The 13,258-nt window shown below is 43.9% G+C and overlaps 1 protein-coding gene and 1 long non-coding RNA gene across 10 annotated transcripts in view; both read right to left on the reverse strand.

Annotated features, from left to right (window-relative positions):
* Positions 1-3,430: 3,430 nt before the first annotated feature.
* Positions 3,431-13,258, reverse strand: part of MAP2K5 (mitogen-activated protein kinase kinase 5) — a 129,433-nt gene continuing 119,605 nt past the window's right edge. For all 9 annotated transcript variants that reach the window (XM_081888610.1, XM_081888614.1, XM_081888612.1 and 6 more), the window contains one exon: positions 3,431-3,759. In XM_081888610.1, coding sequence (XP_081744736.1) covers positions 3,637-3,759 — 123 coding nt within the window. In that variant the 3' untranslated portion in view covers positions 3,431-3,636. The remainder of the gene's footprint in view (positions 3,760-13,258) is intronic.
* On the reverse strand, positions 5,358-9,563 carry LOC309356996. The gene is made up of 2 exons (XR_014163003.1): positions 6,870-9,563; positions 5,358-6,340 (listed from the first exon to the last, which is right to left on the reverse strand). It is a non-coding gene; the product is annotated as an uncharacterized lncRNA (long non-coding RNA).

Below are 13,258 nucleotides of genomic sequence, written 5' to 3' on the forward strand. Positions count from 1 at the left end.
AGGTTTTGTTGTGGGTTGGAAAAAGGTTTCAGTGGAGAGTGAATTCATAGCATGGTCCAAAGGACTGCTTATGTGTCTGTACCTGCAAGGGGCAAGTTGGAAATGACCAAAAAGGAGAAAGTATAATTGAAGAGCATTTGTTGTGGTTACTTGTGGATCCCATACTAGTCAAGAGTTTGGGGTACTTCTGAGGAACGACCCCAAGTGAACAAATGAATAGGGATGTCTGAACCCTTTTGTAACAAGCGTCCTTAAAAGCCAATGGGATATCTAAGAAGGATGGGAGGAATTGTTTCTGTCTATGTGTACTATGGAAGGAAAACACAGATATTGGAGCACTCTGAGCTTTTCAGGAATTGTGATTTGGCCACTGTTGAAGACAGCTGAAACCGAGGCCCAGTGAAGGTTGGAAACATCTCCCACCAATAATTGCACTTGATGTATTGTCAAATTTCAACTTGCCCCTTGCAGGTACAGACACATAATGGAATACTCATTTAAAACAAATATTTGGGGGTCTCCTTCTTCCCTTCCCCAGCAACTATTAAACATTTTAATCTTTCATGTGAAGCACTTGAGAATTATGGCTTGTTTACACACTACACCAACTACATGGAAACTGCTGGGAAATGATCTCATAGTAGTGGCTCACCATATAAAGCCTTGACACATGTGTCTCCCATAGCGCCAAGTTTCTTTCTGCCTCCACCAGGAGGCAAAGAATTAGGAAGATATCTGAGGGCAGGTACTACCCCAGGTATAGACAGTTCAATCCTAGCTGAGCTCAAGTTCTGTTTCATCAGATTGTGTGTTTTATCCTGAAACATCCAAGCATTTCAGCATCTTCATGACAACACAAGGCCACCGAAAGCTAATTTCCTCTGCTTTGTTGTCCTTTTCTTTGAGTAGATTTAATATCAGAACAAAGTTAAATAGGAGTCTTGAAGCATTTGGCTCTAGTGACCTTAAGTAGCTCATGTGATACATGGAGAAACATGAAACCAAATTTGACAGTGTACACATAGCACTTCTGGGGTACAAGGGAGAATGGTTCTATGTGCAGAGGCTGTTGACACAGGTCATCATACTTCCACTCTCTTCCACGTTACCCAAGGAGGGGCCAGAGAATGGTCCAAAGGCACATGTAACAGTTGCACTACTGAAAGCTAAATGAAAGAAGTCTGCTGGCTTCATAAGCTGTCTGGATGAGAGGTTGCCTGGGAACCCTAAGCAAGGTGCTCCAAGCTCTTTGGGGGAAGAGCTGGGTGTAATAAATGAGTTGAGATTCATGTCCATTCCATTCATTGTTTACACTATTCTGCCAATGGAGATGTATGATGTGGTCCTTATTCTGTAGTCCTTTTTTTTTTGCGGGTGGTTGTTTGGGTGTCAGTAGAGGGCCAATTCACAAACAAAATTGGCATGACATAAATGTGGGTCAAACAGATCCATGTGATCCTCAGTAATTGTGTGTCCATAGATGTAATTGCTCTGTGTACATGCAGGTAGATTTTACACATTTATAAAAAGGGTTAACGCAAGCAAGACGAAGCGATGGTTGAGCAAATGGCTAATTAATTACTATGAATTATGGTCAAGTCCAAAAGCTCATTTTTAACCATGCCACCACCTTCTCTCTACAATTGCTAATTGAGACATTTAGAACCCACACTCTTCATCACTTGCAACAAACCTAGACCATCTATTTGCATCCTTTATCAGTCTCTGATGTATGGGCTGATAAATGGAAACCAGTGGGTCAAAATGGCATGACCCTTTGGGCTAAAGATAAAGATCTTTCTCATATATATATATTTGTGTAAATGAAGGCAAAAGGAGAATTCTTTTTTTATGGACTTTGAGACTAATTTTAACACAAACACCTTTTATACAGGGGAGGTATATGCAAAAAAAAAAATGCTAGGAAATAAATAAATGAAAGAACTGCCTCAGCTCAGTTGGCTCAAAGGAAAGAAATTTGTCTCACTTTTAGCAAAAAGCACCTGCAGCTACCGGTCACATCGAGTCATTCATTGTACTGTTATCTGCCAGAGAGGTTGTGACATTGGAGCAATTAAGACAAACTTTAGTCTATAAGTTCATGCCTGCAATCTCTATCCTTCACCTGAAGATTGATGATCCCTCCAAGGAAGGAAGCAAAGTATTTTCCAGTCTACCTCTGAAGTAATGGTTAGGATTTGTAATTGTTCAGCAGAAATTCCTCACTACAAGGGACTGGTGTACTCCCAAGCTTTTTTTTTTATGACCCTCTTCAGGTTTTTAAGTGACAGTGCATCAGAAATAGCCACCTCAGTGTAAACACTTTTGTTGGCTATCATACAGTCTTTCAAGTCACTGGACTTTTGAGAAATCTCCCTTAGAATTTCAAAAAACAACAACACAACCCTGATAAATAAACGAATTATAAGACTTTAAAAATACATTTTAAATTAAAACACTGGTCTACTAAAACAGCCTCAAAATTAGAAAACAAATTTGGACAATCAAAGTGGAAAAGTCGGCTCAAGACATTTTGGCAATTGAGAAGAACCATAAAATGGTGGGCACCTCCCCCCACACCCTGGGCCAGTGAAGATCTACATCAGGAGCAATGGGGAGTGAAGATCTACGTTGGGAACAAGGGAGGGAATCAAATCAACCTTCCCTGATGGTTGAAATGGGAATTGAAAGCCATCATGGGAGGAAAAGGGCCCCTCTCTGAATCAGGCTGGTGAGTGCAGAGTCTAGGAGACACCAGAGGGAAGTTCCCATTTCCTCCCTAGCGGTGGGAGGAGACCAGCAATGCCTCCTGTTCACAAAGAAGCCACTGAGGCAGGGGGGGGGGCGCTGCTGAGGAGGTGGTAGATCTACCTTCCAATGAGTGTGCCACAGGTGATGCTGCCACTGCAGCTACATTCCTTAGAGGTACGATCTGCTGCCCTTATGGATCCTGCTGCCCAAGGCATTTGCCTCACCTTGCCTCATGGGTGAATGAATTCATATATCCACATACACCAGGATGGACAATGTGGGAATGGAGACCTTTGGTTGTGTTCCTACTGGTAAAGCCAAGTAAATTCCAACCTCCATTATATTATCCCACTAAAGAGGACGCATTGCACAATGTCCTCATTTCCCTGTATTGAGAGCTGCTCTTGGGGTTGCTTTGATGAACAGCACACACTTCTCTAATGAGTACAAATTTAGCACACATCCTGTGACTTATACCGGTTAGACTTTTTATTCTTCCAACATAATTATTTCCCCTGCCTGGTCCATTTCAACTCATTTTTGGTGTTAAAAATAAAAAGACTAAAGGAGATATGATTGAGTCCGCAGGACAGTTAAATTCATGCCCATCAATTCATCCACACCACCCATGGACTGCTTTTAAGCTAGTAAAAGATGTATAAAATACTCTGAAGCCAAGAAATATACAGTAAGTTTAATAAAATATATAATATTTTCTTAATGTTTCAGGAAACAGTGTGATGATAATGGGGGAGGGGAAGGTATTTCTTGAATAAAAAAGTCACCATGCCTTCATCAAAGTCTCCTGCCAAAGCATAAAAACCCCGCATGGGCTTTGGATGACACCAGAGTCTTTGTCCTTTAGACATTCAGCTTCCCTTTGGTTCACTGAGATCCCTGTTGCTGCTGCTGCTGCTGCTGTGAACGTCTCTCCTCTAACATCCGGCAGACCCACATGGAGACAACCTCAGCATTCCCATCATTGTACTGGACGATGAAGAGGTGGCCCTGAAAAGAAGCAGAGATGGACTCAACCAACAGAATCAAGCATCTAAGAACACAAGAAAAGTCCTGCAGCTGGATTGAGGCAATGGCCCACCTAGTCCAGCATCCTAGTCTCACAGTGACTAACCAAATGCCCAAAAGGAGGACCTGAGTGCCAAGGCAGCACTCTCCCTACTTGTGATTCCCAGCAACTAGCACTGAATGAATGTACAAAACACACAAGGATCTCCAGGTATTGCTATTCAACATCTGTTTTAACTGGAGGGTTTCTGGACTGAATCAGGGGCCTTCTGATTGCAAAGTTAGTATTCTACCCCCACCCAATCTATGGCCCCTGATGTTTTTCTTTTCCACGGAGAACATTGTTTAAATTTTTTTAAAAATCTATAAGTCAGTGTCTTTCTTTTGTAAAGGTCCAATCTGAAAAGGAAAGAAAAACATTACAGGGGAAAAAATGTTGGGCTTGTTTTCCAGCCCAGTCGAAGGGCAGAAGGCAAACATACACCTTTCCCAGGTGTTTATTACCATCCTGTATTTTTGCTTTAGACATTACCAGATTGCTGCCACAGCTTCCCAATATTAATTTAGATTACATCTTCTCCTCAACATGACTAAGATGCTCAGATTGGCAATTATTTGGATGGGCTGTGGCAGGGACAGAAAATGGAGACCATTGAGGCATATGGCTGAGTGCGGAAGTTCCCTCTCCTCTTTCCTAGGAGCTCCCTGCAGCCCCCATGGACTGCCTAAGAATGCAACAGTTACGCTTTTCAGTTAGTTACTATGAGGGAAGGCACTAGTTTTACAGAAAGGAACACAGCACTTGAGAGCTTTGCAGGAGCTACCAGATCCTGCATTCTGTGCTCTGTTCAACAGCTGCACTGATGTGAGCTTTATGATGCATGAAGTAATTAGAAAGAAGGGTGTGCAACTGAACATGTGCAGAATGCCTCCCTTTGAGGCATTTCCCTGTTCTGAGATTAGGTGCCAGAAGCCTTGAAACCTCCTTTTTCAAAAGTCACCCACTGGCACAAAGCTCCAGCCTCACACAAGTAACACAAAAGCAAAGAATGACAAAGGGAAAAGTCAAGTTGACGCTGTACTCTGGAATAATTGCACAAACTTCATCAATGGTCGAAGGGAGATGTTGAAACTTTGCTTCTTAATAGCCATAGCTAGCTGCAACAAATACAGTGGTACCTCTGGTTATGAATGCTTCTGGTTATGAATGCTTCAGGTTACGAGCTCTGCTAACCTGGAAGTAGCTGCTCCTGGTTGTGAACTTTGCCCCAGGATGCAAATGGAAATCCCGTGCCAGAGGCATGCATGCAGCAGGAGGCCCCATTAGTGAAAGCACGCCTCAGGATAAGAACGGTTTCAGCTTAAAAAAGGACCTATGGAACGCATTCAGTTCGTACCAGAGGTAACACTGTACATTGGTGCAGGCAGAGTAATATGACCCCAAACCCTTCAAGAGAACATGGAAATGTAATCATCAAAAGGGTGGTGATGATACAATAATCAAAACGCAGCTGAAGATGGAAGTGGGACAAATGGATGGTTGTGGATGGTACAAAGACACCAAAGTATTTTTAGGTTCGTTCTAAATTTGCACCATTTCTGCAATATGAATTTCTATGAAACAGATTTGCCGATCTTCCATTGCCCAATCACCACCATCCTAGGAATTGCATGCTCCTCTCCTTTTACTGACAGCGATGCGAACATCTTTCCTCCCCTGTACACAATGACTTCCTCTTTCCTCATATTCCCTTAATTGCTGCTAAACACAGTAAGATGTGACTACAGGAATCAGGAAGTGGAAATTTGAACATTTGCATTATTTTTCAGATTGTCTAACTTGGGCATTTATCAGTGCCAAAACTTGCTCCTCCTCCAATAACTTCCTGGTCAAGCCTGGTGCTTAGTCTTCCAGTATCCAAGTGCCTTACAGTAATTACTCTCACTGACTTCACAGAATGCCATGAGGTTAAATTCACTTAAGTGTTTGTAAAACTCTTGGAGATCCCTGGAGGAAAGGAACAAATGTCCTTATTCACAATAAAACCTACAATTACCTGCCTGGCCTTTTAAATAAGTCAGCCACAAACAAAACTGGCAAACGAGGAAGGTCAAGGAAGAATTGAGAGGGAAACAAATCAAGATCCCAGAGACAAAAAAAGAGAGAGCACACGCACACTGGGCCAGTAAAACCAGCCATTAAACAAAGTCAGACAGTTTCTACCATGAATCTCCTTTACAGCGGAGAAGCTCCCTGCTGTGGAAAAAACCCATCTCACACCAGTTGAAAAAAGAAACTTGCCTTGCTCAGGATTAGCCACAGCAAGAGAGACAGCAAGGAAATCTGGAAACAAAATGGTGCCTGGGAGCTCTAGGCATGCAGTTGCTGTGTGGAAGAATGGAAGAGGCACTGGACTGCAGGAGTTAACCTGAAAGGCAGGAGGGCCAGGGCTTAAGGTCATTTCGCACCCTGTTGCAAACTCAGTTCCTAGGAGGGAGGTGCAGAGAAAGGCTGGAGACCTGCTGCTTTTGTGGAACAAGCTCTGCTCAGTACCATATTGGCCTAAATATAAGCCACACTTCTTTTCCAAATTCCGTGAAAAGTTAAAGCGCGACTTAAATTCACGACCTTACAAAATTTGGCTTTTACAATATCGCTGCTGAAACAGACATGCGGTAAAACGGAATGGGTGTGAGTGCCTGCAGAATTTTAAGGGAGCGGCTTATATTTGGGTATTGTCTTTTCTGCCCCCCCCCAAATTTTAAAGATGTGGCTTATATTCAGGCCTATATGGTAATTGTTTTTGGGTGGTGGTGGGGAATAGCTTCAAAAACAAGCTTTTACTTACTGTTAATGCCACCCCAATCTACAGAAACTTCCCATGGGGAAGGGCCTGAGCACGGTGATAAAAAATGCAGAAGGTCCCTGGTTTAATCCCCGATACCTCCAGTTAAGAAAGGATCATGGGAGCAGGCAATAGGAAAGACCTAAGGGGTGGAGGACATGCTTTGCATCCAGAAGATCCCAGGCGTTATCCTTGGCATTTCCAGGTAGGGCTGGGGAAAGCTCCTCCACTGAAACTCTGGACAACTACTGCAGTGTAGATCAAGGGTTTCCAAACACAAACCACCAATGGTTCATTGTGTGGATCTGTGCTTGAAGATGGGAGATGGCACATCCATCACACTGCATATTCACATTGATAATTGATAGTATTTTATTGCTTCTTTTCTTTCTCATATTGTATTTAATTGTAATTCCATTGAATTTGAATTGTAATACAACGCCTACGACAGGCAGAAAAATCATTAAATAGTCTGTCAAGACCACCAGCAATTTTCAAGTGGTTTATTGGGGGGCGGCGGGGGTTTGGGAACCGCTGGTACACACAATACTGAATTAGATGGACCAATGTTCTGTATATACAAACCCAACTCTCATTTTCAGAACTGTTAGATCTGGTCTCACACTCCTGGGTATTAACAAAGGTTAGATGGCATTGGTAGTAACATGGAAACGGGTGTTGTTGGCAATAATAATAATAATAAAGATACATTCTTAACCACAAATTTGAAGCTGATGTAGAAGCAATAGGGAGACGATAGCACAAGATGAATTCAGCAGCATTTGCAAAACTGTAGATCTGGAGGGATTTGTAGGCTTTTGGGGGACATCATAAAGTTTTGCATGCCAGAGTGGTCCTAGACATAAGGAAGAGTCTTTTTCCAAGTGGGTAGAGTCATAGAAAGCAAAAGCAGAGGTTGGAGGTAAGGATGCTAGGAAGGCAGAAAGAAAAAAGGCAGACCAAAACACTTGCTTCAGTGTTTTCCCCACTGTTGAATGGATTCCACTGAGGCGGAAGACAAGGGAGCCGGTAGGAGGTAACCAGAGATACAGCTAGAGGGGGGAATGAAGTGGGGGGTGGGGGGAGAAGCAAGCCAACTACATCAGAAATGGAGCTGGCAGTTTGTGCAGGTATAATGAAGTTCCAGGCTGTTAGAAAGAGACAGAACCCATTTGTTAACCAGACACTCTCATTCCTAAGGAAAGAAGAAACAAATACACAAGGCACACGCAAGCAGGGAAGGACATAATGGGAAAAAGGGAGGAGGAAAGATGTGCATTCCAACAGGATTCTGCTCCTTGTGCATCTCAGCAACAAATGAACGTTGCTGGCATCGATGGGATCCACTTTATCCTTGAGCAATATTGGTCCAAAACCAGATGGCAGCAAACCTTTGGTACTTAAATATCCCTCTATTGACTCCCTTCATTTTGCAAGGTAATGTTGCAGAAATGTAAATGCACAGAAGCTTGAAATGTGTTTTCTCTTGTAGCAAACACTTCCTCAGACAAGAGGTGACCTTGAATTATCGGCTTGGCGTGGGGTCAAGACCCATCAGTCTCTGGAGCTGGATTCAGAGCAGCCTTCCTCAGGAGGGATGAGGATCCTCACCGCAAGCCCTGTTACCTAAAGTGCTACCAAGACCATTTTGCCTTGCTTAACCCCAAGTGTTCCTGCTAGTGCCTTGATTCCTAACACTTCGCTCCGCATGTGGCAGAGCAAAGTGGAAGGCTTATTAGGCAGCACAACAGAAGGAATATGGTGTAACCAGCTGTCCTCTTCTATTGGGCTCAGGCTTCTCCTGAGTAGCTCCCCATTTCAGAAGGTTGCCCTCTGAGATGAAAACAGTGAGGGAGCAGAGCTAGGGTGCCCATTCTTGTGACCTCCTTTGCATGTTAAGAAAAGCTTATTTCAAAAACCTGTAGAGGCTTGGGATGGTTCAAGGAGAACCCCAGTTGCTTGCTCGGGGAATCACACCATGCAGGGTTCAAGGAGACCTTATGAAGTCTTGTCTGCTTACAGTTTCCCATCACAGCTTTTTCTCTTGTTTCTAGGTAGCCAGAAGCATCCATTTGTCCAATAGCTGGCGTGCCAGACCACCAACAATTCATTTTGGTGAAGCTTTCTCTCAGGTGCTCACAGTGACCTGGGGGGTAGAATTAGGGTTGAATGCCAGTATTCTTGGCATTCAACCCTAATTCTACCCCCCCCCCGGTCACTGTGAGCTTCTCCCTGGTTTGAATCAGGTAATTCTCAATTTCGTTTTCCTAATCTTCATCTCTTAGCCCTCCATTCTACTTTCACATGGCCCAAATCCATGCCATTTACATTTTGAGCTTGCCCTGTTGCCTCTAGTGCAGCTTGCTAGATCTGTCACTCTCTCCTTAATCTCCCCCCAGCTCCATCTTCACAAACCTAGTCAATCTAGCCTACACTAAAGGTGAAGTTCCCACCTGCTAGCACAAAGCCTTCCTTTCCATAATGTTACTCCTGAAGAGAGAACCCCTGAATGCAGAATCCTCAGGAGTTGAAACCCACTGATCTCTGAAAGCTGCTGGTACAACAGGTTTTTTTTTTAAAGTGGCTGGTGAGCCAGCTCCCTTGCTGTTCAGTACTCTGGTCCCAACCTCCTCTCATCTTGGCTCCTCTTTATGCCTTTGAACTGAGCCACAACCCAGCTCCAGCACTGACAGGGCTGCAACACATGACAGGTTGAAAATATATACAGTGGCACCTCGGGTTACATACGCTTCAGGTTACAGACGCTTCAGGTTACAGACTGCTAACCCAGATATAGTACCTCAGGTTAAGCACTTTCCTTCAGGATGAGAAAAGAAATCGTGCTCCGGCGGCACAGCGGCAGCTGGAGGCCCCATTAGCTAAAGTGGTGCTTCGGGTTAAGAACAGTTTCAGGTTAAGAACGGACCTCCAGAATGAATTAAGTACTTAACCCGAGGTAAAGTAAAGGTAAAGGGACCCCTGACCATTAGGTCCAGCCGTGACCAACTATGGGGTTGCGGCGCTCATCTCGCTTTATTGGCCGAGGGAGCTGGTCATGTGGCCAGCATGACTAAGCTGCTTCTGGCAAACCAGAGCAGCGCACGGAAATGCCGTTTACCTTCCCGCCGGAGTGGTACCTATTTATCTACTTGCACTGTGACGTGTTTTTGAACTGCTAGGTTGGCAGGAGCAGGGACTGAGCAACAGGAGCTCACCCCGTCACGGGGATTCGAACTGCCGACCTTCTTATCAGCAAGTCCTAGGCTTTGTGGTTTAACCCACAGCGCCACCCGTGTCCCTTTAACCCAAGGTACCACTGTATAAAAAATTGACTTAATTTACAAGGATGGCTCCTCCTCTTCCTGTAACTAAGCTCTGCCCAGATTTCTTGCTGCAAAAGTTCTGAGACATGGATGAGGAACCTGTGGCCCTGCAGATGTTGTTGGACCACAACTCCCCTCGGCCCTGATTGGTGGCTGGGGTTGATGGGACTTGTAGTTGAATTAACATATAGAGGGCTACAGGTTAGCCATTCCTGTTCTGTTGTGCCATCACCTGATCCAAACCAAGAAAATAGTGTTGGGTGGAATATAACTCCTAGCACCAAGAGGAGTAACACCATCTACAGAGGTTGTGTGCTAATAGTAGTTCTACGACAACAGGGAGATGAAGGAAGAAAGGATGCCATACAGCTAAAGACTTAAATATTTGTTAAGAAATATGTGTCCCATTCACTTCTGCCCATCTTGTTTCCATTCCACTTGGCCACTAAGTTCTTACACATAGAAAATGGGCACACTCACTACACTGAGAACAAGGTAGCAACACACACTGATTATTCTGCCAAGCCACATTCAAGTAGATAAAAATATTGCAATTTCTCCCCTAAAAAAATTCTTCTAGTTTACCCTGGGATCAAAGCCTAGACAGAGTGATGGCCCAAACACCTCATTTAGAACAACTTAAAAGACTCTGGGGAAAGTTCTCTCTCTCTCTCTCTCTCTCTCTCTCTCTCTCTCTCTCTCTCTCTCTCTGTGTGTGTGTGTGTGTGTGGTTAAGAGATTCAGTCCAGGGAAAGGTCAGGTCGGAGAGGCCTGGGGATGGATGTGGGTGAGTGTCAGCCAGCCTAATTTTCTCTGCCAACTCTGAAAATGAGATAAACAATGACAAACCGGGCATTTTAAATGAACTTGTCACATCTCATTTTCTTGAGAAGGGCTGCCTTTTTTTTTAAGCCACTGGGCTTCTGCAGGAAGATTAACCCTTTCAAAGATGAACACCTATTGATAGATGTGAATGATATAGTTCAAACTACCTGACTTTGTTTAGTAATGACTTCCAAGTAACCCACTACGGACTCTTTGCCTCCTTGGGTTTCTCCCTACCTTTGGGTGTTATACTTCCCCAAGGGAACATCAATGCTTAATTCTCTGCCCTGCCTGTGGATGAACTTTCCCAAACATGAAATATTACCAACAAAGGGACACTGTGTTGCTCCATTTTCTGCCTTCCAGGAGCTGAGAGAGGTCACCTGGAGGCACCCACCTGGCATGACTTTGGCCCATGGGATAAAACATTTTCATATGCAACAGCTTTTCTTGGCGTCTGGTGTTGGATGAGAGTTGGCTTTATTCAAGGATGCTGCTGCTGCTTTTATTCTTATTGACAGTTCATTCGAAATGCTTCCCTTTCTGTATTTTTGCATTTATTACATTGTAGATTAGTATCTTCCCTTCTTTTTTGCATCTTCAATATTTTTATAGAAGGGACTAATCTGTACATGAAACTAAACATTTGGATTAAAACATGCAAATGCAGCATTTGCTTAATTTGAAACACCAAAGTGGTTTATTACATATCACAGCACATTCAAAGCACCTTTATTAAAACCTGCACGTGTAAAATTGGAGACTTATTACAAAATGGAGGGGAAACCAACCGTGTGCCTACAAAAGAAAAGTCTTCCCTTGATGTTCGTCTTAAAATACCCCTCACATCAGTCAGACCTCAGGGCGAGGCTGGAGTCACCAAAAAGAAGGCCCTGCTTCTAAGCCAAGCAGATTGAACTTCTCTATGCAAGGGAATCTAGAGCAGGGTGTCCCCCCCCCCATTCATATAGGATGTGGGTGCTCATTTAGGGGAAAGCATTCCCTTAGCTATGATGGAACAAGCTGCTTAAGACTTTAAAAGGTCACACACAACCAGCATCTCGAACATAGGTCCTGGATTTGGCAACCACTCTGCATTTGTTGCAAGACGGGGTGCTATACAATCCTATAGTCTTCACACTATCAAAAGCCCGGCTGAGGAGTTCTTGACATTCCCAAAGACACCCAGTGGTGTACATGGACAATGTGGGCTTTGAAAACAGGACTAACAATTGCCAATAAATGCTGAGCAAAGGCAAAAACTGAGCTGACAATTTACCGATAATATCAGAGCAAAGGGGACAATGGCATTTCCATTAAATGCAGGAAGCATCTCAATCAAGAACAATAAAATAACATGGAAGATCCTAACCGTTCTACTTGGAGGCAACCTTATTAGGAAGGATGGTGGTGCCCTCAGATGGCACTTCAAGTACAGTTTATTAGTGTGTGATATTAAAAGGGTGTTTTTATTGCATGATATAATGCAATGGGAACATGGGCACTCTGCAGAAAGACCTTGCACTCAGAAGTGTAATGAACCCAGAGCCCGGCAAACATTATACTGTACATTAACCTATCGTTAACGGCACATTAGGGCTGGGGGAACTGCACGCTCGCTGGTCAGGACGCCAGTCAGGACAGCACAGAGGAAAAGGAGAAAGGAAAACACATAGTGCCTGCACAGGAGGAAAGCAAAGAGATAAAATAAATATGGCTACAGGGCCTGATTGGTAAAAAGGTTCTTCTCACAGCTTAGCATGCAATTGTGAGACTTCTCACTGGAAAAAGAAGAAGAACAGAGCAGCTTTATCTGGAGGTATTTAAAAACGAGACTTTAGTGGTTTCTGTGCAATGGTGCAGTGTCAACAATTTTCATTTAACAAAACATTGCGCTCACTGGGTCCTCTCTGCCTGAAAGTCGCCATCAAGATTCTCTGGCTTAATCCTAACACATTTTTGTCACTACTGTCCTTTCCTGCTAAGCTGTCAATAGCAGTTGGTCTTCTTTCTCTCTTTATTAGTTGGTTGAACCTCTTGTGAAAGGGCTCCTGATACAAATCTGAATGTTCACTATGGACATGCAGGAGTAAATTCTGCTACTGCCTTGGAGGCATCTCTGACGGCAGCGACTTTCACCAGCTGATCTGTTGTCAACATCCTGCCGCCACGTCCTCTCCAAACTTCTATCTCTATGCTTCTGAAATCCTGCTCCATCTGGCTATAGCATGTCTGGACACACTTCTCATCATTCAAGCCCTTCCTCAAAATCCAAAATATTTTTAGCAACTGGTTTCCTGAGCCTCACTTTGTCACTAACCCTAGACTCCCTCCAGACATCTCCATGACTCACAGTCAGTTCCCAACTGCTCTCTTAATGTGACCGGGGCAGGTCCATCTCACTTCTGCACCTTGCATGCATCTCTATTGCCCAGCTGACATTACACAAAGGTTAAACAGTACCAACGGCAGGAGTAAAAGTCAGCG

Source organism: Podarcis melisellensis, assembly GCF_964234715.1.
Source record: "Podarcis melisellensis genome assembly, chromosome: 14".
Taxonomy (NCBI): domain Eukaryota; kingdom Metazoa; phylum Chordata; class Lepidosauria; order Squamata; family Lacertidae; genus Podarcis; species Podarcis melisellensis.